Consider the following 27,607-nt stretch of genomic DNA (forward strand, 5'->3'; position numbering starts at 1 on the left):
TTCACAGTAAATCTGACAGTAACTTGATAAATACTCTTAAACTTTATTGATTGTGTAGAATTGACCAGGGATTGAGTTCAAATGATTTTCAAAACAAACATTAGCAATCACAGAACACCAGATTACTCATTACACACAATCTCTTCATTCAATACTTTAGTTTAAACCATTAAGTTTGTTTTGAGCCCAAACGTTGCACTGTCTGACAGCATTTCTAATCATTTTTACCAGCAGGTTAGTGCGGATTTATCGCCAACACCTAAGGATTTTCAAGATCAGATTCGGTTCAGCACTTTCTAAAGCTTAATTACACACCACATTAGATTTTTATAGGAGCATATTGAAATAAAGATATAAAAAAAAAACCTAAACCATTAACACTTAGCACCGAGTTACGTCTTAATATCCCAACGTGACTGCGTTAATCAGCAAAAGACCGGTTGAGAGGTTTTAAACCCAGTCTCCCGGTAAATTATGACCACAGACTGTCAAATAAAGTGATACACGAAGCCATTTACGACACATTACGAACCTTTTTCGTCCAGCCAGCATTGCGTCGTTTGAACAAGCGGTCAATAACAGCGTAGAAAAATGCAAAAAGCAACGCTTCCATGGTCAAAGTACCGATAATGAGGCTATTTAATTAAGCTGCTGGTCAAAGGCCTTCATATGACGCCATTACAGAGCATTAAGCACTGCGGCACGGCAGGCTGTTGTTTATCAGTAGGCACTGTATTTGACAGCTTGAGATATTCGAAATCCTGCTTTCTGTGCATAGTGAGTACGGCCAATTATTGGCTTGATGGAAACTGGTGTAAACTCCATACAATTCAGTCAGAGCAATGGCCTCTTAATGTCCGACCACAATTGCAATCTACTCGACTGAAATTTTAATCGGGGGATGTGAGGTTAACATCACATTCAAACAGCGAGTACCAGTGTCACAACAGAACATCGTTTTAATGAAGAAAGCCAGCCTTTTTTATGCTTCCTTTGGAAAAAGGGGATGCTAAATGCAGTTTTACTGATGAGGATGTTCAGTTATGAATATAATACAGCAGTTTGACCACCACAGGAATGCCTGTGATAAAGTAAACGACGGCTTTGTCTAAATAAAGCTTTCTTGCATGTAAAAGAATGCAGATTCAGCGCCAACCGGGTTAAAGTCTCACATTATCCCACTTTTTTTGTATCTACTGTAATTATATCACAAGAAAAGAGCACCAACAATGATGAATAATGTATATGATATATACAGCAATCAAATACTGATTTAGGTTTTTTGTTTTATTATGCTTAAATATTCTGGATTTCCCCTCCACCACAGATTTCTACACGTATATAACCCAGTAGATATCTTTCCCTTATATAGTGTATGTACATCCTGAATTATATTAAAAAAATAAAACTATATTTTTTACTCCCACACCACCATAGAAAGAAACACTGTATAATGCAAATTAAAGGAGGGTGTTTTGTTTTTGCGTCCTAATCCAGCAAAATCCTGAACAACATTCTTGACTGTGGTGATTAAATAATTTGCATAGTTTACAAAAACAAATGGCACATGAAGAGAAAATAAATAGATAAAAATAAAACCAAAACACAATTTTGGAGAAAAAATAAATACAATTATGAATTACTGTTTACTGAAACGATTTCAGATCTGTTACCTTGCTGTATTTAATACTAAGGTGAAGCTGAAAAGTGAATATACACTTATTTTCCACAAAAGTGTAACAGCATATTAATGTCAGTGGATGTGGCTGAGAGGTATTTATACACTTGATTATTTTTCTTGTGTTCTCTGCTATTTTAAGTATTCTTTGGTCAGAATGATGCATTCTGGAAACTAAAGTACGTCAGACAGCTGGAAAAATAATGCTAAAAACAGTGATTTGACTGTTGCAGGTAAATGCAAGGTAGATTCATACTTAAATGTATGAATTTTAAATTAATCAAGAACAGAGGTGTTTTGAAATCATTCAACACTGCTGTATAAACGTACAGAAAAGAGCATTGCAAAATACTAAAGAAAAAAACAGCTTATATCACAGTTGGTAGCTTAGGCTAACACCACTAGGGAATTAAGTCACATCACAAATTAAATTCGGTTATAATATATAAAGAATCTTCTCTTATCCCTTTTGAGGGATAATTCATGCAAATAATATATGGCTGTTGATTTATTCTACTTCAGGCCACCTTTTTCTCTTCAGTATGACATTAAAGATGTTTCGCTCAAACTGAGGTCAGAAAGTTAGGGATTATCTGCACATTAAGAGTCATAAAAACCATATGCAGGCAATACAAAATGAATACCTGTGACTCCTGATGATACACCGAAGCCATATACTGTAAAAGCGAAACAATTGGTCTGTGCAAGAAATTAAAGGTAAGAATGGTAAATAATGTACAGTTTCTCAGACATATTGACCGTTTCTCTTCAGAAGTCCTTACTGTATCATCAGAGTCTGTGGGTTTCATTTTGCCTGTATATGTTTTCTCAACTCTCAAAGTGCTGACATTCATTGACATTGTCATTTTATGAATTACCAATGAACTCAGCTAAAAATATTCCTTAATATTCTACTGAAGAAAAAAAAAGTGATGTCTAGCGGAAAAGTAAATTACATTTTTCATTGATCTATCCCCATCCCCCCAAAAAATTCCCATCCCAAAAAAAACACAATTATAAAGCAGCCCAATCTCAGAGCAAACGCCAAATATAGATCAGAAGATATTATGATTTATCTCTTGCTTTGTTTTTTAGCACGAGCATGAATTATAAAGAATAAACAGTAAATATCATGCTCGGGGTCACCTGACAAGCAAAAGTGGTCTCTGTGTTTTTCGTAGCAAGCAGCATTTGGATCAACAACACCCTGAACAAGCTCTGCATGCTTGTGTGAGGTGGCAAGTATTTACGAGATTGAAACCGGGTGCAGAAAGGCATTCTGGGCAATCGAACTAATTCCTAAAGTGCAAAACTCAAAAGATGTTCATCAAAGCTTCATTTTCAAATGCTTGGGTCTCCTGCCGCCCACTGGATGAGGTTGTTTCATGAAGGATCCGGTGTTGGATCCCAGTGGTTTTTTGATAGGGAGCGGGGCAGAGGCCTCCATGTTGCTGCTCATGTCCATCTGCTCCACATTAGACGCCTGCTTTGGTGCACCAGTGGGCGGCAGGAGAGAGGAGGAGGTGGAGGTGGTCACTTCTGGGAAGAGTGGACCTCGAGACCAACCGTCTTCCCCTTCAGCCTTCAACGGGCTGGAAAAAGCAGGTATGGCATTATGGGTTATGGATCTTTGTTTGTGTGCTTGACCTGATGTGCATGTTGTAGCATGCAGAAGCTTGGACTTGGCTCTCATTTTTGTCGACATTGTAAAAGTGATCAACTAAATCAATGGCATTCTCTACTAGAAGATTACAGGACTGGGAATTGGTACATATTTAGATTTTTGGTTTTAGTATACAGTGGTTCCTCGCTATAATGCAGTTCACTTTTCGCGGCCTTGCAGTTTCGCAGATTTTTTTTATGTAATCTGACATGCTTTTTTTCTTTAGTGCATTGTGTTCTATGACCAGATCAGCGCATTGTGTTCTGTGACCTGACTGGCTGTTAACTATTGTCAATCAATATCCTCCATGCCGCGTCTCCTGTACTGTACAAAATGCGTTCAGCTTGACAAATTTAAACAAATCTTCGATCGCTAGCAGTGTGACTCTGAAGTGCTGTGCGGTACCGTATGTACCTGCGGTAGCACCCAAAAAGCAGAGGAAGATGCTAACCATCACACAAAAAGTTGAACTTCTCAACATGCTAAAGAAAGGAAGAAGTTACGCGGCTGTAGGGTGCCATTACAGATTAAATAAATGAATATCAAATGGGTTTGATCTTTAGTTTCATTCTATAATACTTATTTTTCTATGAAGGTTTGAACTTTGAGAGTTTTAAACAAAGTGTGAAAATGTTAATGCCTGTCTGAGAAAAGTGTATTAAGAGTGTAATAAGGGGTTTTACAGCCTTAAAACATCTATAATAATTGTAAAAAATAAAGTGAACTACTTCGCTGATTTTGCCTATTGCAGGTTATTTTCACAACGTAACTCCCGCGAATAACAAGAGACCACTGTATTTAAAGGGATGTTTGAGGTATCATTTACATATCGTCTAATTGTTTCAAAACAGTTCAATACCCTCCATTTGTTTCCCACATGAAATCTGCACATGCAGACATCCGCAGATTTTTAGGGCATGTAAATTTATTCCGTTTTTAAATTAACTTCAGTAATATTACTGACTAATATAAAAATGTTGATATGATTATTTACAATACAGTTTTTAAAGTAATATTTTCTGTCTTTCAGTAGATCTATTATATAAGAGACTTGCTTTGTTTACAATTAAGTGGATCTAATTGGATTTGCATTGTAAAAATTAAATATAAGTTAAAAAAGTATTATTTTTATTTAATATATTAAGTTTTTTAGTTACTCCCAAAATCATTTCACTTAAATGTGCGGATATTGTTTACAAAATTCTCCACAGAAATAGCAAAAAATGTCCACAGATTCTGGCCCTACCAATGACTTCCATAATGTGTTTTTGGATGTCAATGGCTACCTTTTTCAAAGTCGAAAAGAAAGACACAAATAAAGGTTTGGAACTATTTGAAGGGGAGTAAATATTAATAGTAAATTTAAACTACTTTAAAGTAACAATGCATACGTTTAATTTCTTTTCTTTTATTTACTGTATGTTTTAGAGGAGCTAAAAACCAGTATGGATGCACAATATTTATCAGAAGGATAAATTATCAAGCATGTTAAATTATTAACCTTAGACCCTGGTTAAGCCTTTTATACAATAATAAAGCAGTTCAAAACTCTTTCAGAAATGTTTACTATTCACCTTATTCTCTGCGTACGAGTGGGCGCAGCCATTTGAATCCTTTTGGCTCGAGACTTCCGGTCTCATTCACTTCCATTCTTTTTTAAACGTTAAAAACAGCTCATTTTGCTGCTTGGTGTTGCAAACTGATATTTTCTTATTATAATATTCTACTTTGTCTGTATTGTCATGCAAACACTTGTTTGTAGAGTAAGTAGTTTGACCGTTTTCTGCCGTTTATTATTCCCAGTCATTTCTCCCATAGGCAGCTGAAACGAATGCACTTCCGCATTGAAGAATAAGTTAATTGTTTAGCCAAAGCTGCTAAAATATCAGGTTAGATTTTTATTTATATATATATATATATATATATATATATATATATATATATATATATATATATATATATATATATATATATATATATATATATATTTTTTTTTTTTTTATTTTATTTAATTTTTTTTTTTTTCATCTATTGAAATCGTCCACAAGGACTTTATCTGTATTGACTAAAATCTTTCAGTGTGCAACCATAACAACCAGTTCATAAATGTAAGTTGTTTACGACTAGATCTCATCAAACTGAATTCAGAGATGTTCAAATATAACTCATAAAACTATAGAGTGAAAGATCATATATAAGAGTGGAAAATCATAAATAATTAAATCCTTTTTATTATCCATATTATTTTAACCCAGCCCTACAAGATTATAAAACCAAACACTTAAACAGTGTGAAACGTTCGTGGAATGAGAAAAAACAAACAGATTACCTCACTGGTGTTCTTGGGCTTCCCAGAACCTTGCGAGGTGACCGGGATTTTGGCTCAAAAGTGAACTTTTCCTTGATGTTTTCCAGCACAGATGGAGCTATGTATGTAAAGCCCTGAGGAAAGATGGCATCCGAGAAGAGATTAAATAAAAAAGTGTTTGGGTTGACAAAATAAAGAAAATAGATGTGTAGAGGATATGCAATTATGACGAAGCAAAAAAAAAAAAAGGTCTGGAAAAAACAGTTAAACCATAATAATACAGACCAGATGACAGACATTATCCCCTTCTCGTAAATGTGTCTGGAAAAATAACTAATTTACCACATGTACAATGATGACACACTCAAAATGTAGGTCGGAAGACAGAAATTGATCTCACATGCATTCTTGAGGGCTCTACATGGCATGCTGATGGTAATCAGACCAAGTGGTGTATAAACAAATTTTGAGACCTCCTCTGGGTTATTTTTGGGTAACAGTGTCCTGTACGGCAAGGCCTTGGTGGTGAGTAATATTGTTCTGTTTTTCTAAAGCCAGGGTTTCCGCAGGTGTTACCAAGTCAAATTGAAGACTTTTTATAACATTTTTAAGACCATTAAGAATAAAATTTCAGACTTGTATAGGGCTAAATCTTTTCTAGTCCAAATATCTAAAATCTTAAATCAAGAAGCATTTTCTAGACTAGCAAAACGTATTGTCTTGTTTTAAGAAATAATATGCTTTTTTAAGTTTTAATAATAAGTTTTTCCTTAAAACAAGCAAAATAATTTGCCAATGGGGTGAGGAAAATAATCTTGTTTTTCATTTCGACATAAGATTATTTTGCATAATTATCATATAAAGAAATTTAAGTCCTAATTTGACACTTAAACTCTTTAAACTAATGTGTGCCCAACACTGTTATAATATTAGTTATAGAGTTTTGCACAATGTTTTATTGAGATGTATTGGTGGTAATTGGATGTGTGTTGGATCGAATGGGTAGCTTTCCATAAACAAAGAACAATTACGACCTGTTTAAAATGATTTAAGACGTACAAGACACCATTACAGTGAATTTAAGACTTTTTAAGGCCCCGCAGACACCCTGTAAAGCACATAGTTTACATTTATGAAGAAAATCTGTTATCATTACGCTTGTAGTATGTGTAACATTAAATTAGATAAATAAGCATCCATTTGTTAAAATATAATACTACTGGGAAACAAATTAGAGACTATTTTATTTTTGTTTTATTACAAAAACTAGCGTTGAATCTTTTTTCCCAATTTAAAAATAAAAATCTTGTTATTTTAGAGAATAGTTGACAACTGGTCAAAATAATGAGAAAAGTGCTGTGTTTTGAGACATTTTTACTCTTTTTTACAACACACAATACCAGTGTTTTGACTTCAGATAAGTTAAAAAAGGCAGTATTTGGAAACTAAAACAAAACAAAAAAAAAAACACTAAAGTTTAAAGGTTTGGAGTGATTCAATTAAAAGAAATAAACAATGCATCCAGTTGATTAAAAGTAACAGTATCCAAATGTAATGTTTGGACGATAATAAATTCTGAATATGTAAACACATACTTCCATGCTTTATGGCAGTGCACAAAGATTCAACCATTTTGGCAATCTGCGTTAAGACATTTAGGTGGATGCCTGGGATTTAATATTCCTCTTTCACCCGTTTATGTGTTTTAGGTGATAAAAGTGAGGTTCCACATATTACAGATGATGAGTTCTCCCTTACAGCTGTTGGCATAAGTACAGCAGCACGTATAATACTGAGGTTTTGAAAAGACATTCAATGCTCTGTATTTAAATTATGGATGGAATTCATGATTTAGTGTGTCATAGGAAAAAATGTTAATGGTGATCATAAGCAGGATTTCTGCAGGTTTCAGCAAGTTAAATTTAAGACGTTTTTAAGACCATTATGAATAAAATTTTACACTCATACAGTGTTAAATGCTAAAGAGTTTGTCGAATGGCCCAGTTAGAAAAGATTTTTATTTGCCCAATCAAACTGTTTTAGTTAATTCTGAGCTAAATATTTTAAATATTGTGTCAAAACAAGCAAGCTCTAGTTGTAGACATACACTTTATTTCAACATAACCTTTCTTAAAAATTATATTTGAAAGGTTTTAAAAACTATAATAAACAATGTATGCACAACAATCTGTCCAGGTCAGTGTCCTCAGCAGTAAATACATGGAACACTTTTAAACAAATGTTATTGTAAAAAAAATAATTAAACCATTATGATAAATAGAGTTAAAAATTACATTCTTAAATAAAAAGTTAAAAGTTTTATAGTGATGGGTTGTTGGTGATTGGATGGGTGTTGGCCAGATCAGGTAGCAATACATGAACAAAGGAAAATTAAGACCATGTAAAAAAAAGATTTAAGACCAACAACACAACATTTCAGTAAATATAAGACTTTTTAAGGCCTAAAGTTTTGTTTTTGAGATTTAAAACATTTTAAGACTCTGTGGACACCCTAATAAGGAAGTTGATATATGGGAGACTTTCATTTCTTCACTTAAACTATGACTGTGCTTACCCTGTTGTGCTCTTTAGTATTATCTTTATGCGTCTGTTATAGTTTTCCTAAATATCTATTCTAATTTTCTTAACAGTATGTTTTTCTAAACTCTAAAGAATTTGTATGTATTTTGTATATTACTGTACATTAGATTAAGTGGAAACCAATTAAAATTTGAAACGGTGGTCCAGTGGTTATAGCACTGTTGCCTCACAGCCAGAAGGTCGCTGGTTCGAGCGCCGGCTGGGTCAGTTGGCATTTCTGTGTGGAGTTTGCGTGGGTTTCCACTGGGTGCTCCGGTTTCGCCCACAGTCCAAAGACATGTGCTGCAGGTGAATTGGGTAAGCTAAATATTTCGTAGTTTATGTGTGTATGTCCTGGTCCTCCAGGATGGGGGTTGAGCATTGGGCTTACAACCCACCTCATAAAAACTAGATGTTGTGGTTAAATATCAACTGCGATATTGGCCCTGGGAGTAAGTAAGTAAGTAAGTAAGTAAGGACAATTAAATTGCTACAAACTATTCAAATTTCATGTTTTCCATATTTCTTGGGAACCAAATCATTCATTCATTGATTTTCTTATTGGCTTAGTCCCCTTATTAATTCAGGGTCGCCATAGTGAAATCAACTGGCAACTTATCCAGCATATGTTTTACGCAGTGGATGCCTTTCCAGCTGCAACCCATCACTGGGAAACATCCATACACACTCATGTACTACGGTCAATTTTAGAATACCCAATTCACCTGTACCACATTACTTTGGACTTGTGGGGGAAACCGAAGCACCCGGAGGAAACCCACGCGAACACGGGGAGAACATGCAAACTCCACACAGAAAAGCCAACTGACCCAGCCAAGGTTTAAACCAGCGACCTTCTAGCTGTGAGCTGTGAGGCGATCGTGCTAGGATCCAAATAAAAATATTTATGAAGGATTATTTGACTCTGAAGATTGGAGAAATAATGTAGAATATTCAACTTCATCATCATGGAAATAAATCAATTTTGAAAATGTTTAGAAATAGAAAACATCACAGTTTAACTACATGCTTAATTAAATATAAACATCCTACAGCTTAAATCCATTCTAGATAAATGATCTGATGAATGCACAAACATAAATGCAATTCAGCTGGAGTCACCACAGAGATATAGTGTCGAGTCTGTCAACACGAAGATAAATTTAGCCTAAAAAGTACCACAGACTCACCAGGAAGACTTGGTTGGCGCTTTCACTGAGCTTCGTGTCATCAGGGCTGTCCACGGGAGTCTGACTAGTGAACTTTGAGTCAAACTGGCTAACATCATCTGCGGATTGCTGCAGAAACAGATATCAGTGAGGTGATGTGATCCAACACAACATCATGACTATAAGCAATAAGAGAAATCTGCCGAGTTGATCGTACCAAAAAGGGTTTGAATGGAGGATCAATTTTAAAAGCCAGCAGATCATCCCAGTTTAAGTGTCTGAAGAAAGAGTGGCGCTAAAAACAAATACTTTTTTAAAAATACAGAACACTCCACTATATATGGAAATGTCAGGTATGCGTGATAATAGATTCAAAGTATTAGAAAAGCAGATACCTGGATGTCTAAAACATCTCTAGGACTTGCTCCTATTCGTACCGATGCATTTCTCTTCAGCAACTGGATGCAAAAAACAAACACACAAACTCAATTTAATTAAGCAATAAGACTGAAAATAAAGACTGAAATAAAACTGATTGATTCAAGACTTTTACCTTTTTGAGGAGGTCTCGAGCCTCTTGGGTGAGGTACGGTGGAAGGTTTAGTTTGCACTTCAGGATTTTGTCAATGGTCTTTTTCCGATTCTCCGCTGTGAACGGCGGCTGAAAGTAAAAGGGTTTAAACATTAAAGAGCAGTTTGGGTAAACTTAAGTTTGTATTCCTTGTACAACTGCTTGAGATATTTAAAATATTCACAATAAAGCGTTCTTTGTTTTAAACCCTTGTGCTGTTGGGGACATTTTCATCCACTCTGGGCTGATTTTAAATCTTACTTTGCCCACAAGTTTCCCTGCATTTCAGCAAATGGAATGATTTTAGACACATATTTAGGGAATATGCATGGAAATTTGTAAAAAGTAAACAACACACTCTGGGCAAATTGACTACTCTTTCGTTATGTTAGTGGCTGTTTTTGCCCCATTGACTTCCATTATCATGACATTATTTGATTGCAAAGCCTTGACAGTGTATAATCATATTCTTGATTGTTGGTGGTTTACCTTGTTGCAAAGAGATAACATTAGTATTTTCTGCTGTTGATCATCAGTTGCAGTGCAAAAAAAGAGCTTAGTTTCTGGCTTTTATTCGGAGTATAGTGTGTGTCTGTGAGTGTGTGTGTGAGCGAGCGAGAGACCTTCCCACTTACCTTGATATGTCTGAAAGAATCAAAATAAGCACCCCAGCTCTCAGGACATAGTAATTATAGTAAGTGTATCTATGCATACACACTACAATTTGCCATTTTACTCCATAGAACTCCATATAAAAGCCAGAAACTTTTTACCCAGGCCTAGCTAAAGGGTTAATGGTGCCAACTGATGATCAACAGTAAAAAATTGAAAAATCTCACCTCTTCCCAACAAGAAAAACAATCAAGAATGCATGATTATTTGGTGTCAAGGCTTTGCAATCAAAAAATGTTGTTATAATTAAAGCCAATGAGGCAAAAACAGCCACTAACATAACGAAAGAGTAGTCAGTTTGAACAATAAACAAGGGTTAAAATACTTCTGAATGGGAGGAAGTTGTAATGTCCTCTATTCTGCTCTCACTGAGAACAAACCGTTGCAAATAACATTGGCACCACTTGAATCTATACAATTTAAAATGCCTATTTCCAACATCAGGCCACAAAGCCTTCTTTGCTCTTATTTATTCACCAAGGGTGTCCACACTTAGTAGAAGGGAGGAGTAACTCTTTAATTAGAATAATAGATTAAATGTCAAATATGCACATCAAGTACTCTGTTCAGACGTCTTCACCTTTTTGGTCATAATTTTGTGCAACTTTAAATTTTCATTTAAATATTTACATTAACTGTTTGAACATGATTTCATCATTGTTATTTTGGATTTAGCCAGGCAAAATGGTGTGTCACAGAGGTCAGAAAGTAGGTTGACAACTATTTGCAAAATCTCTGTCAACAGATTAACTCATCAGGGATTATCTCTGATAAATTGACACATATCCTTGTCATGGATTTAAAAGTGTCTTCCACGTCTAGCGATAATGTGCAGGTCTGTCTTCATTGGAATAAACTGCAAACTGGAGGTGATGATGAATGGCAGCAGGTTTAGATTTGACTGTTTTTTTATTTAAGGGATATTTACAAATGCCTAAAGGCAAACCTGTACCTGTAACCTATTTGTGTAAAAGAATATCTTTGACAAAGGTACAGTGGCCTAAAATGACCTTTGAAAAGAACAAGGTGTGTGTATGTCTATGTTTCTAAAGTTTCTATAGACTGGCTGGATTTTTTTTGTTAGGCATGCGTTTAAGTGGAATGTTATTATTAATTCTGTAAAGGTCTAATAACATTTCAATACAAAAATGCCTTTTAAAAGCTTTTGCTCTCAGAAAATAACAAAAAAAGTGAATTTGTTGCGAATATTATGTTCCTAACAATTCTAAAGCTAAAACACATGCTTTTGTGTTGTCTGCAAGTCAATGTAAACATGTCTGAACACAGTGCACCGGTTTTGTTATTTTATGCAAAAAAAAAAATTATAAAACATAATTTTTTTTTATGTCAACTATAAATCGTAAATCAACCAAAATATATATTAAAACAGAAATGTCATCTTTAGACTAAAGAATTTTAAATTAAAAGAATAGCGGTCACACTTTATGGTACAATTCTCACTCTTAATAAACCAATAAACATTAGGCTAATAAAGCATTAGCTTTTCAGCTTTTTTTCTAAAAGTCTTTCAGCTCAATAAACTACTAATTAGCTTCTTATTAATAGTTAGTAAGGAATTAATTGGGTTTATTGGGTAGGATTAGGGATGTAGAATATGATCATGCTTTGTAAGTAGACATGGGACGATAACCGTTTTCAAGGTATACCGTGGTTTGGAAAAGTCAAGGTTTTAAAACCACCAAATTTCCCGTAAGACCGTTCCTAAAGTATGTGTAATGTTTTTTTGTTTTTCAGAACAACAGTATCTCCAGCAGAAAAGATATCCAAAGATGCCGTTTGAATAAAAGAAATCTGTGTTTTTGAAACTAATGAAGACAGCAGAAGTTGATGATGCATTTGAATTATTTAGCCTGACATGTTTACTGCTCCAGAATATTTTAAATCTTTCTCAAAATAAAATATATTGTGTTCAAAGGGGGAAAAGTTTTTAGTTTTTTACTCAGACATTTAAAAAGAACATAGTTTAGAGCAGTAATCACAATACCATGATATTTTTATCCAAGGTTATCATATAGTCACAATCTTATACCGGCCTATTTGTAAGTACTATTAAACAATCATTATCTTAAAAATAGCCTGTTAATATGCCAATAGTTAATAGTAGGAATTAGTACTTAAAATAAAGTGTTACCAGAATAGTTCACAATAATACTGTTTTTATATTTCTGATTTAATAAATGCTTTAGTGAGCCTAAGTGACTTCTAAAAACATTTATAACAATTTTACCAACCTAAACCATATTTTTTATGGTACAATGCAGATATTGTAAAAATGTTTTCAAAATACTGAACAGTTGAACCTGTATGCCTATATTTACCTACAGATAAAATCCACAATTAATTGACCCAATTTATTCCATCATGTTAAACATTAATACAACAGCATGAAATCAGAGAGCAGACATGAGATCAGAAACTCACAGCTCCTGTTAGCATGTCATACATCAGGGCTCCCAGACTCCACCAGTCCACAGCTCGGTTATGGCCACTTCTGGTGAGGATTTCTGGTGCCCTAAAAGAGTGAGAGGACAAGAGAAACAAAGAGAGAGACCAAATGAATGCACCAAGAGAGAAAAGGCCAGCAAACCAGACAATTTTTTTGTGCCCGCTGTCTTTTTTTTGACTTTGACCCAACTGACACCAGAGGCCCTAAATGAGCCTTCAGCAGACGTGATTGATGGAGGCTCTGACCTCGATGAACTGCACTTTTGAAGAGGACACAACATCAAGAAGAATATTCAGTCTCATTTAAATTGAAGTTCAAAGTAACATAAATGTAATCAATATTTAGAATTAGTGAACTTGTTTTTACAACAGCTTGCAAGTTATTTAATTATAGAAGTTATAGTAGAATAATGAAGCTGCTGAATTGGATTTGTACATACATGTACTCTATGGTTCCACAGAAGGTGTGTGTGACGGTACCGTCGTGAATCGACTCCTTACAAAGTCCAAAGTCTGTCAGCTTGACATGACCTGTGAGGAGAATAAAGCGAGCGCATTCAGAGATTGAAAACACTGTGGTGCGAGCCGAGTGTCTGGCTGTCTGTCTGGGATAAAAGGACGGAGATGAGTGTGTGTATAATTACCGTTGTAATTTAGCATGATGTTCTCTGGTTTCAGATCCCTGTAGATGATGCCCTTCTGATGAAGGTGACCTAAGGCCAGGGAAATCTCTGCCAGGTAAAAGCTGGAAGTTGATGTATAAACAAAAAAACAATAAGAAGAAATAATATTTCAAAAAATTATTAATTCATAATTTCATTGATTCATTCATTTTCTTTTCAGCTTAGTCCCTTTATTAATCTGGGGTCACCACAGCGGAATGAACCGCCAAATTATCCAGCATATGCTATTACGCAGCGGATGCCCTTCCAGCCGCAATCCAGCACTGGGAAACACCCATACACTCTTGCATTCACACACACTACAGCCAATTTAGCTTATTCAATTCACCTATCCCACATGTCTTTGGACTGTGGGGGAAACCCACGCCAACACAGGGAGAACATGCAAACTCGACACAGAAATGCCAACTGACCCAGGCGGGCAACTTTCTTGCTGTGAGGCGACAGCCCTACCCACTGTGCCACCGTGTCGCCATCATTGATCATTTTATTAAAATACTGATTACATTAAACAAATAAGCAATACAAAATAAATTTTATTTTATTCAAGTACTCTTTAAAATATATAGGAAAATAAAATCAATATATTAAATGTAAAATTTAACTAACAACTAACATGAACTAACAATCAAGAACTTATGAACAACCACTGAAAACAAAGATTAATAAATATTGTAATACATGTACTGTTCATTGTTTGTTCATGTTAGTAATTACATTAAATAATACAACCTTATTGTAAAGTTGTAAAGTGATACTATATATATAAGCATATGCACACATACATACATGATGTATGTAGACACACAAGTACACACATACATGTACACACATATACACAAACACACACAAATATATATATATATATAAACAAAACAAAACTTGCTGGTTGAATAAAAGTAACTTCTAAGTCAGAATTTGCCAGGGGTTTAAACAATTTCTGACTATATATATATATATATATATATATATATATATATATATATATATATATATAGTCAGAAATTGTTTAAACCCCTGGCAAATTCTGACTTAGAAGTTACTTTTATTCAACCAGCAAGTTTTGTTTTGGCCACGCACGAAATTCAGATGGAGGGCAGGAAGTAAAAAAAAATTAATAGGAGGCATTGAGGAAAGTCCGTATTTTTGCGATTTACACCCTATTTCAAATGAGATATGAATAGAAAATAAACACACATGTTGGGTATGTTCCTTATATCATGAAGAAGGCTGAGTTTTCTACTGAACTAAAATATATTTGTCATCGAGGCGGTAGATACTGTATAATTACGTTACATGAAAATACTATAGTAAATACTATAGTGTTTGGAAGCATATTATAGATAATTACTTGAATTAAACTCTCGTAGTAATTATATTGTTGCTGTGGTACAACACAACTGTAGTAATAAACAAATTATTCAATAGGCTTCAGTTTTTTCTATGCTATAATCACAATGCATCACAGTTTACACTAGCATTACAGTATTTATTACAGTTAAACAGTTTACTATGCTACCGTATTCTGTAGCATTCATTAACAAAGAGTTGTACACATTATACACTTTACTATGTGGTTAAAAAACACGTTTATTATAAATTACTATCGTTTTTTGCCCATCCGGATTTCTTCCAGACATCACGAAAAAACTGATGAAAGCATACAAAAGCCTACATTATTATTTATTTATTTTTGTACAGGGGAAAAGTGTTCCACAATAATAACCGTCTAGTTTTGTCGCAGGGCTTGCATTTCTTTTTTGTTCTGTCGATGAACTTACCATCAACAAACATTCACCGCTGTTGCGCATCTCGATGTTCACGTTACGGTTGTTTATATTGCTGATTACTGTGACTATACTAATTATATTAATTGTATTATATTAATACAACAATTATATTACTGCGATTACATGGCAGGGTTCATTATTTATATTCTCCTGGATTGTGTGTATGTGATGGTGTAGTAGTGTGGTATCTGATTTTTTATATAACACATTGACATTTTTATACACATAGGTAGGTTTGTATATAATCTTTATTGGTGCTGTCAAATGAATTATTGCGTTCAAAAAAGTTTGTACACATAAATATATTAAATGAATGTTAATTACATGCCGCCTTTTCTTCCGTTTTTCAGCAAGTTTCTGGAATTTTCTCCCCTTTATGAGCTAAACTTTTGGAGTTCAATAAAAGTTGTTCTGTATTTCTTATTTTGGCTGCTTTAAACAATTAACAACATTAAAACAGAAATATTCTGATGTTCTGATAGCGATTCCAATGCAGAAGAACCACTTCCTGCCCTCCATCTGAATTTCGCGTGTTATCAATGATGTCATGTGTAAACATCAGTTGCAATGTGGAAAAAATATTCCTCAGCTTTTATTTACATTTGAACGAAAACTTTATGTTAGAATATATATGTTAATCTCTTTTTTTTTATATTGCAGACTTTTAGTCCATTCATATTAAACTGAACCTAATCAGTTTGCAACAAACTAGAACTACACCAGCATTCTACCATTTTTCACCAAAAACTGTCATTGTCATAGCTTCACTTTCCTGTTCACTTGAGTGAAGGGTCTTTGACATATTCTACATTGTATAAAGTGCAACAGAAATAAAAGTTCAAGGGGGAAAAAACAGCCCCCACGTTTGCAACAGCATGCAAATAATAAAATTATATATATTTTTTAATCTCTTTAATATTTAGTTTTTTTCTCCACTGTACCACAAACCTCTAATCTAAATTACAAAAATCTTAATATCACATTATCATGGTCATTGAATCCAATAATTGGACAATACATTTCACACACTGGCTCCAACAAAGCATCAAATCAACATTTGGGTCAGCTGTACAAACTATATTTGTACACACAAAGCAGATATCAGACAAGTCATCCTGACCCTGGAACGATCAATATCCTGATAAGAGTAATAAGGGCTCACTCACCAGGCCGTGTCCTCCAAGAAGATCCCCTCCCTCTCCAGCTGCATGAACAGCTCTCCACCTGTTACACAAACAACAACCTCATTCCAGATACTTTGTCTAAAAGCAAGTCCTACTTTATGCAACTGTCCAAATTCACATTTATATACACATTTATTTCTGCACAACCCAAACCTGAAATACATACAGAGGACATTATTAGACAACTACACTGTAAAATCCAAAAAGTTAAGATATCTCAAACCATTTGAGAAAACCTATTGCAACAAACCACTTAAGTTCAAAAACTAATTCTAATGAGTATTGTGAACTTAATCCATTTGAGTAAACGAAGCAATTTGAGCACAGTAAACCCGATAAATGAAGAGAACTCAAACCAACTGAGAACTGTAAAACCCAATAAATGAGGAGAACTCAAACCAACCGAGTACTGTAAAACCCGATAAATGAAGAGAACTCAAAACAACTGAGCACTGTAAAACCCGATAAATGAAGAGAACTCAAACCAACTGAGAACTGTAAAACCCAATAAATGAGGAGAACTCAAACCAACCGAGTACTGTAAAACCCAATAAATGAAGGGAACTCAAACCAACGGAGTACTGTAAAACCCAATAAATGAAGAGAACTCAAACCAACTGAGAACTGTAAAACCCAATAAATGAAGAGAACTCAAAACCAACTGAGAACTGTAAAACCCAATAAATGAAGAGAACTCAAACCAACTGAGAACTGTAAAACCCAATAAATGAAGAGAACTCAAAACCAACTGAGAACTGTAAAACCCAATAAATGAAGAGAACTCAAACCAACTGAGAACTGTAAAACCCAATAAATGAAGAGAACTCAAACCAACCGAGTACTGTAAAACCCAATAAATGAAGGGAACTCAAACCAACGGAGTACTGTAAAACCCAATAAATGAAGAGAACTCAAACCAACTGAGAACTGTAAAACCCAATAAATGAAGAGAACTCAAAACCAACTGAGAACTGTAAAACCCAATAAATGAAGAGAACTCAAACCAACTGAGAACTGTAAAACCCAATAAGTAAAGGCAACTCAAACCGATTGAGGAAACCGATTGCAACAAACCATTTCATTAAAAAAAAAGAATCTATATGAGTACTGTGAACTTACTCCTTTTTAATTGAAGTATTGAGGTATTTAATTAACTCATTACCTCCAACAGTGAGTTCAAAACTCTTTTCAAATGAGTAGAATTAACTTTCAGTCAATTTTGAGTTAACTACACATTTTATAAAGTTGACTGTTGGGTTTTACAGTGAATATTGTTGCAACTACTATTACATGGTAAAAACCTAAAAGTCACCTTTATCAAATTAAATGAGTGTAGTTAACTCAAAATTGATTGAAAGTTGATTCTACTCATTTCTCAAAACGATTTGAGTTGCCTTAACTTTTTGGGTTTTACAGTTCTCAGTTGGTTTGAGTTCTCTTTATTTATTGGGTTTTACAGTTCTCAGTTGGTTTGAGTTCTCTTCATTTATTGGGTTTTACTGTGCTCAAATTGCTTCATTTACTCAAATGAAGTTCACAGTACTCATTGGGATTAGTTTTTGTAATAACTAGTAATTATTATTACTAATAATTTAAATATTATGTACTGTTAAAAAATACTAATTAAAAATTTGTTAATAAAATGTTAGGTTTTAAAATGTATTTGAAAATGAATTCAAACTCCACAGATTGGGCAATTATATTGTCTTCAACTGCAAATAATCTCATATCCTGATAATGATGAACTGAACTATTGAAACATATTTAATATTTTATATAAAATACTTTTTTGGTGATGGCAGCTTAAAGATGACTCTCATATGGAGAATGGACTTGCTCAGTTGTTATTTTTTTCACAGACTTCAAAAGTCGTAGGTCTTGTCCACCAAATATGATCTTTAACTTGTATTTAATATCGAATTTGAGTCAGGTGATTGGCTGGGCCATTTTACAGCTTTATTTTCTTTGGTTTGGATCATTGTCTTACTGAAATGTCCACCCTGGTTTCATCTTCATAATTCTGATAATGTAGATGTTGGACTGAAGCAGCCTATATTTATTTACTATGACAAAGGCAGAGGGTTGCTGAAGAACTACTGAGAGATTTCAGCTGCTGTCTGGGCTTTCACTGCCTTTCTACACCTCCCTTTCTTCATGTGTTCAATAGATTTCCCTGCGTTATTTCATTTTATTATGCATAACTTAATTTGTAAACCAATTAGATTTGCTTTCTTTGCATATATGGATTTCTTCGGTTGTTACCAACATCCGATAAACATTTCAAGTCAACAGAACCTTCAGAAATATGTTTTATGAGAAAAATGGTGACATGTTTAATACCCCCCCCCCCCCCCCCCCCCCCCTGTATATGTATTGGCAAAAGGGAAAGAAGAATTACTTAAAAAAAAATTTTAAGTATGTACTCAAAAATGTACTCATTTATATGTGATTATTTTTCTCACTTTAGTCAGAACCTCAGGGCAAATATTTGATTCAAAATGTAGAAATATAGAATGAATAATTAAGTAAGCCCAACATAAAATATGATAAAATAAAATGCAAAAATTAAACAATGTACTTTTCAATCGTGAAAAAGTATTACTTTAAACAATGAATATTGTAGCACTACAAAATAAATAATAGACCACAATATGAAACTATAAACTTTTTATTTCAGCTTTATGATATATATTGCCATATTGCACAGACCTAACTACTAACTTTATTAAAAAATGTATTTTAGTCTGATTAGCTGCTAAACATGTGCTAAACTCACCGCTGAGGTACTCCAGGATGAGATAAAGTTTTTCTCCTGTCTGAAAGGCATATATAAGGTCCACAATGAAGGGATGCTTAACTTCCTCCAGGATGCTTCTTTCTGCTTTAGTGTGAGCAGTGTCTTTTGCATTGCGTACAATCATGGCCTGTTGAAACAGACAAAAGCAACAGAATTTAAGTGTTAAGAAATGATGTGTGGAAACTCACACTTGTGCTGTAACTCATCTAATCAGCGATCTGAACTCATCAGGTCGGTGTCATTAATGCTTTTATTGTTGTTGCAATAAACAAATGTGTAAATCTAATTTAGGAATGGAATCTAAATCATTTTAATCGACTAATGCAGCATCAGTCTCATAATGATTAAACCGTGTCCACTGCCTTTGTGTTTGCTCTTCTTCTTTTTTCCTACAGTAGTTTAAAGGATAGAGGCCACTATATGCTTATAGTAACAGAGCAGCATCCTGGTGGAAGACATTTATAGTCTACGATAATACAATAGCTGTTTTTTTTAAGGTGAGCAGACATTGTTGAGTGTATCACTTATATCAAAACAAAACACACTGAGAGTTCATGATGAAGCCTATAAGCATGGTTCTTAAATTCCCTATAAATTATATAAAACAAAATTCCCCTGTATAAAAATTCATTCCCCTGTATGAAGTTTTATGAAATATGCTTTTATGAGTTATTTTCCCCACTGTAACTGTGATACTGATTGTATTCAAGAGTTAAAAAAAAAACAAGTTAACATTGATAAGGTCACATTTAGGACAGCGTTTCCGTTTACTGTTTTAATAATGAAAATATTAACATTTGTAGTGGACCATCATCTTTCATCAAAGTTCTCTAAAAATATTTAACAGCGCTCATTCTTGTTTTGAAAAATCTTTTTTGATCCACTTCAAATCTTGACTACTGTAGTTCCAACACATTTGTGTTTATTTCCTGAATTAACCTATTTTTCAACAGATCTACAACAGATTTTCTGCCACATATTGGCAGTTTTAGTGTCATATTTATCCATGTCAGACAAAATATTATTTAATTATAATTATCAATAATATTAAAAGCATTAAAATGTTTAGATAATTTTTTTTATTACACACCCCTAGTGGGTAGGCACTTGGTCAGCTGACATTGCATCATATTCATAGATTGTGTTATGAAAACATTTTGTGTTACTGTGTGTTGTTTTGTTATGATCAACTTATAAAGTGTCAAAATAATTGATTCTGTTATTAACTTTTTATAGGGCACTTGTTGAAATACTCTTCGGAAAGAAGTCGATTGTTACTAGGGTTTTTTACAAGACTTTTAAGTACTTTTCAGCTTTTAAAATATATTGTAATTTATCTTTGTCTGATAAAAGATTGAAACATTTTAGCAGCTGATGTGAAAATGAAAAACACTAAAACATTACTGGCACTGTTTACGTGTCATTAATCATTCCTTAAAACATTATTCACCGACCTGTAGCAAACCACACCAATAAAACCTGTTAACTAGCAGAACCAGCCCATGCTGACTTAAATAATCATGAATATGGGGAAAAATATGCAGGGCCATACCTTCTTCAGGACCTTCATGGCAAATATCTTCCCAGAAGCTGCCCCAGCAACCTTGCGAACTTGGAAAACCTGTTTTAATATAACAACAGAAAAAATGACGCAAACAAAACAAATGACGTTAACCCAAACAAAAGTCAAAAGACTGGTAAAAACGGCTTGGTCTGGTACAATCATTTTTAGAAAATTTAAATCTACAAACAAACTCTTGAATTAATCAAGTCTTTCTGTTTTTGTGTCTTTGTTTTAAGAAATTTACAGCATCTCTTACATCAGCATGAACAATAATCATAATTGTTTTTTTAAGCACCAAATCAGCATATTAGCAGGACTTCTGAAAGGTCAAGTGACAATGAAAACTGGAGTAATGCCTGCAAGACGATTTATAAATAAATTACTTTTTTTCTTTAGAAAAAACTGTTATTTTAAGAATAATTTACAATCAGCATTGTGTGTAATTATTTACCATGCAACTAGGTACTAGGGTTACACAGTTTACCGCTACTATGGTAGTATCGTCATACTATGGCTCCAAAATACTGGCAGTGCCACTGTAGTTTGTCAACAGTAGTATCGTCATTAACGGTCTGTCTATTATACATAATGTTGCATGTGGAAAAAAATGCTCACATGTTTGTTCAACAATAGACCATTTTATTTTAATAGTCTATGAAGCCTCTTAGGTTGCAAAACTGTGTAGAATTCGTGCCTTATATGGTAGCCTATTGCATTTTCTGATGCTTCAGTTTGAACCTGACTCCATTCATTTCTGCTCCTGTCAAAGTGATTTAATAGCAACAACAATCATGACAATCTCTTTAAAAAAAAACGACTCGCAAAGGAAATTTTGAATTTTGAACAATTTTTGACCACTTCATATAGCCTAAGCTTGTTGGAAAAATGCTTTTTTGTAACAAATTTCATTTGGTATAATTTATATCTTTAATGTATTTTTTGTTGTTGTACGAATACATTTTAGGTGCAGAGGTGCAAATGTTTTTTTTCAATAATAAGGGAATTATACATTCAATTTAAGTAGGCCTATTATAACAAATAAAATATAGTTTTTCTGACATTTTTCTTCATTTCATGGATTTGAGTTATGAATTACAGTATCACAATACTACTTGGTATCACGATACTTCAGCTGGTATAGTATCGTGACAAAAATTAATGGTATTGCGACAACCCTAGGTACTGTAGTAAAATTACTTATTTCACAGAAAACTGTAAAGCAAGGACAACTTTAAGTCATTTAATGGGTTACTTATAATGTACTTCCTTTAAAATAGCAAAAAACTGTTCTGTGTGAATACATTTTAAAATACAGTGTAATTGTATTTAATTAAAATTTGCATAATAATTCTATTTTTATAGCAAAAGATTACATTTATCAAGATAATTGCACATGCTTAAGAAACAATGAGGCAAGTAAAAAATTAATGACAATTTATATTGTTTTTATGAAATATTTCGTCATTGCTTTGAAACTTTTCATGTTTCAGAGGTAAATTTCTTTCTCTTTTTGCAGAATAATTGAGTTTGTTAGCTAAATAATGTTATGTTTGTTATTAAAATGCTTAAGTATAACATTTTAAAAAAGCTAAAATGTCATATGTAACTCCGATTTGAAGAATTAGAATAATTTAATTCAAGCATTGAGATTTATAGGGATATTGAACAGTATTTAGTCAAGTAGTTAAAATAGTCACTGAGTAATTTAATTACTTTTCAGACTTATTATTTGGAAAAGTAATTTAAATACAACTGTAATGATGTAATTTGTAATTACTTATTTTTAAATGTAACTTTCCCAACACTGTTTACAATACTACTATTTATACTGTATGTTTCCTGAAATAAATGCAGTCTTGTTGAGTACAAGAGAACTTCTGAACTACAGCTTTGAACTGTTATTTTCTGGCCAACATTGTGTGTCCAAAATACATGCTGTATTTTGGTCACATGCAGTGAGCAAACACTGCTAGTCTTGCTTACCTTTCCATATCCACCTTTACCCAAAACACGAAGCAACTCAAAACACTCCGGACGAATCTTCTCAGTTCCTTGATTTACACTGTCTTCAGAGATCTCAAACTTCTCACAATCTTCCATACTGCTCCAAAACATTCAAACAGAGAAATTTCATTAAGGATAACAGATTTTTTAAAAGAGCACAACGGATATAATTTAGCTTGTTCACTTTGACATACTCACAATTCAAAACCGCTGCACGGGTCTATATATTCATTAATCTTGGCCTGTGGACAAAAAAAAGAACATTTGTTTTGTGATTTTGGAAGGTTTACAGAGTTTTTTTAGGTGCAGTGCAGCAATTCACCAAATACACACAGTGTGCAGATCTGCCAAAGCCATTAAAGCTCAATCTACAGCAGTGACTGATGCGTACTGGCTCTCCTGCACCAGACGGAGTATCAAGGTCACTGATCGGCTATTATCACATTACAGGACCCAGTCTAACAATAGTGAGAGTGTCTGACCAATGCAACTCAGACCTGCAATGGATATTTAATGTTTTCTTTTTGTTTCAGTGGCAATGCAAGAGCACAGCGGGTGTAAAACTTTGACACAAAAAAACATGTCAAACACTAAACCTCATTGATTATGCAATCAATGAGGTTTGGTGTTTCAAATCAAGTTTAAAGGGATGATACTTCACCCAAGAAGGAAAATTGTATGTTACTTTATAACCCTCTGGTCATCCTAAATGTAGGCGACTTATTTTCTTGGTTAGAACACACATTTTCAGTGGTCTTTGGTGATTGAAAAAAACACAATTCAGCAGCTAGTGGAACTTTTGACTCAAAAGTAAAAATTCAATTTAAATTATATATAATAGAGCAATTCCATGCAAATGTCCACCTTGCCATCAAAAACATTTAGTTTTTGCCAAATATCAAAACTGTTTTTTGTGTAAGCAAGTATTTTACAGAGATTTAAAAACACTCTGTCAATGTTTTCAAACTATTAAATTTGATTTATCAAAATCACACAAGTGTCAATTTCACATCTGTCACATCCATAATGGAGAGATGTCACATCCATAACGAAGCTTTTTCCTCATAAATGCAAAAAATGTCAATTAAAATAAAATCAATCATTTTGTTCTATAGTGAGACAACTCTTGTGCTTTTGATTAGCATTATTTTTTGGGTTGTGCAGTTTAATTCACAGAATTATGTTGTCTACTGTAAACTCGCAGACTTTTTGGTCACATCCATAACACATGTTTATTTCCTCATTTAAAATATAAAAAATGTATACAGATGGATATTTTTTTCTGCTCCCATAACTCTGTGGTTGGTAGTTTTGAAAATTTAAGCAGATGTTTCAATATAATCTTAAGATATACTCTCTCTAGGAATTTCTGTTTTGAGATTTAACTGCATATGTTGCATCCATAATGCTGGAACTGCTCAATAATAAAATTACCTGCGGTTCTGCTAGACACACTGATGTCTTATTTAGCAAAATGATAATAATGTGTGAGAAACTGATTATTTAAACATTGTTATCTTTTATCCACAGCCTTGGGTGTGTTCATGACAGCTTGGTCCAAACTCATGTGTTAGTTAACACAGTTTGTTTACAACTACACGATACAGGTTGCTGGATTCAGGAAAAGCACACAAAAAGTACAATTTTGATGAACAATACAGCATATTTCCTCCCTTTTATAGTTGTAAACAAACCATCAGCTGAAGTGAGTTTGTGAACAATTGTTTTGCTTTGCAACAAAACATTGTCATGACTGAAAACGCACTCATGATTGTTTGCTGAGGCTGTAGATTAAGAAATGCTCTAAACAATGTTTATTCTTGCACAGATTACCAATTTGCTTTATGAGATCTCAGTGTATATTTGGTAGCTACAATTTTGTTTTGCCTCTATGTGTTTATTTCAACTCTCAACATGCTGGTAGCTATAAATATGAATTTTGTAAATACCAAGGAGCACGGTCTCAGCTAAAAAGCTTCTATAATGTTAAACTAAAGAAAGTGTGACAGTCCACTAAAACAATCAGCCTCAATTAATAGGTCTCTGAAAAGAAGGCTTGTTGTGTTTTTAGCTGTCTGAGTTAATCAACTACTTGCTGACCAGCTATTATGTTCTAAATAATCAGCTGGTATATCTGATATGACTAACTTTAGCTAGTAGATGGTTTGTTGACGTTTCAAGATCCACCATCTTAATAACTAGCCTGAACTAGCTAATATCCAGATTAGACCAGACAAAAACCTTAAATCTTAAGCTTTAAAACGTGATTAAAAAAGGAGATATGTTGACTATCCTAAGCTTTTTCAGACACACCATTGTAAGTTGCTTTAATGTGTTGGACTAAATGTGTGATAACTTGTCAATTATATAATGGCCTGACGTACCACGGTACTGTCACCTAGCACTTTACCATAGTACAGTCATAGCACTTTTAAACCGTGATTTGAAAACGGTAAGGTGTTGGCTCTATTCTCAAGCCGGTTCAGTCAATGCGGAAAATCTGAAACCGAGCCGGTTAACGGGTACATACCCCGTCGGAGAGCTCCTCATCTGACACGTTGTCCTCCGGCGGGTCCAAGTCGATATCAAACACCCCAGCCATGGCCACAGTCTCTTTACACTCTCCAATATCTGAATAAAGACGAATCCCAACACCTCATGATCCAGCACGACTCACCGACGCCATAACCGGCTCCGGTACGCAATGTTTCCCAACGGAGATCAACTACCGGTAAACGATCATCAGAATGTCACAGGGCGTCAGTGCGCATGCTCAGAAATGTGTAAAACAAAAGTCAATAAACATATTAACAATTTTAATCAAACAAACACACGAATGTGTTGTTTTTTTACTCTGACAGATTCAAAGTCGAGGTAAGAGTGTGTGTAAAATATAAGCACACGTCATTTTGGTTATATAGGAAGCTGGTTTTATGTGTAGTACCGCTGAGTTTCCAATAGATGTCGACAAAAGACTAGATAATGTTTTGTTTGTGTCCATAGCTCCGAACAACTTGTCACGACTTTCAGAGTTATTGCACAATCGGTCTTGTGATCATGTTTTAAAATAAGCACGACAATAAAAGTATGTACTCTCTATATTAGAATTAGTATATATTAGAGTTAATAGTTCATATCAGTCAGTGTGTGATTCTATTTTACAGATTGTATCCGCTAATCAGTTTAGAAATGCTGGCATTCCGCAATATAGACTGCGGAAATTAATATCACAGTCACTTCAAAATAGTCTTCACCTCAAATACAGACTTGTTATGTCTCCGTCCTAATATTAATTTGATCTAATGTCAGCTAGTCCAGTCATTCTCAAACATCGTTTTTGTTTTGTTTTGTCAACACTCCTGTTTTCTAGCATATCCAAAAATACTCTGGGACATTCTATCTTTTTATGTACATTAAAGCATGTAGCCTAATACTAACACAGTTTTATCTAGTCTCTATTCTGTCTACTTCTGCCAAATGATTAATTAAAATGTATAACAACAATGTAATATATTAAAATACCATAACAAACGTACAGAAATTATTGTGCCATGAAAATATATCTATCCTGGAGTTTTGTTGACTATTGGATTATTTTTATATTATGTTTCTTTTTTTTTTTTGTAAAAAGCTCATTCCTATCCTATCCTACACTACTTGCAGCCATTTTAAAGGATAGCTGGAAGAAAGACACAAGCTCACACACTACACATTGTTACAAAGTGCTGGATAGCCACAATTCTCTGCTCCACACTTTATAACACCACATGAATGGATCACAATGGGCACTTTGTGTGTCACTAAGCAGAACAAAAAAAATTACTATGCAAATTACTGCTACGGGGACTTTCCAAGGAAAAAGAGAAATAACTCATTCATCGTTTACATTCATTTACTGTCTAACCTGACACTAAAACAGTGGGTAACACAAAGTCTGACTGTTTATTTGAAGTGTATAGGTCTCATGTGCTCCCCAAAAATGTGGCCGTTCTCTCCATTCATGTAGTTTTAATGAAACATACCTGTGGGTTTGCGTGTCATGGGAATAGTTGCAGGCTCATGAGAGTTTACCTGAGGAAAGATTTGCGTCAGGCTGGGTAACGTTTACACCTGGGTCTGACTCAGCCTGGGTGCGCCAGTGTTCTCCTGTTCGCTGACAGCACATCATTCATTCATGTGACGTGACGGGCCCCTGACTCACCTGGACATCACAACACTTTTCATGATCAGTGCACTTGCTTTTGACAGCTGTGATGATCAACTGTTGCAATTTTACCGTCACTCTGAATATTTAAAAAAAAAATAATTTAGCTTGAAGGTCATGGCGTACCTTATTTTAAGAATCATATTTAATTAAAATAAAGTTTTGGTGTCACTTTATTTTGATGGTCCCTTTAATGCATTTTGGTGAATTTAAGTTACATTTCATACTTGCCAACTAATCAATAGATTTTAAATAGACTGTTTGCTTGGGTTAG

The 27,607-nt window shown here is 34.0% G+C and overlaps 1 protein-coding gene across 1 annotated transcript; it reads right to left on the reverse strand.

The window, feature by feature from the left end:
- Positions 1–23: 23 nt before the first annotated feature.
- On the reverse strand, positions 24–25,988 carry rps6kb1a (ribosomal protein S6 kinase b, polypeptide 1a). Its single transcript, XM_056466669.1, has 15 exons — positions 25,660–25,988; positions 23,328–23,371; positions 23,109–23,226; positions 21,114–21,182; positions 19,541–19,688; positions 16,747–16,804; positions 13,752–13,852; positions 13,548–13,638; positions 13,084–13,174; positions 9,952–10,059; positions 9,794–9,856; positions 9,616–9,693; positions 9,420–9,527; positions 5,671–5,783; positions 24–3,270 (listed from the first exon to the last, which is right to left on the reverse strand). The coding sequence occupies exons 1-15, from the start codon at positions 25,729–25,731 to the stop codon at positions 3,006–3,008; spliced, it is 1,527 nt and encodes a 508-aa protein (XP_056322644.1). The 5' UTR covers positions 25,732–25,988; the 3' UTR covers positions 24–3,005.
- Positions 25,989–27,607: the final 1,619 nt, after the last annotated feature.

This window comes from Danio aesculapii, chromosome 10, assembly GCF_903798145.1.
Source record: "Danio aesculapii chromosome 10, fDanAes4.1, whole genome shotgun sequence".
NCBI classification, from domain to species: Eukaryota; Metazoa; Chordata; class Actinopteri; order Cypriniformes; family Danionidae; genus Danio; species Danio aesculapii.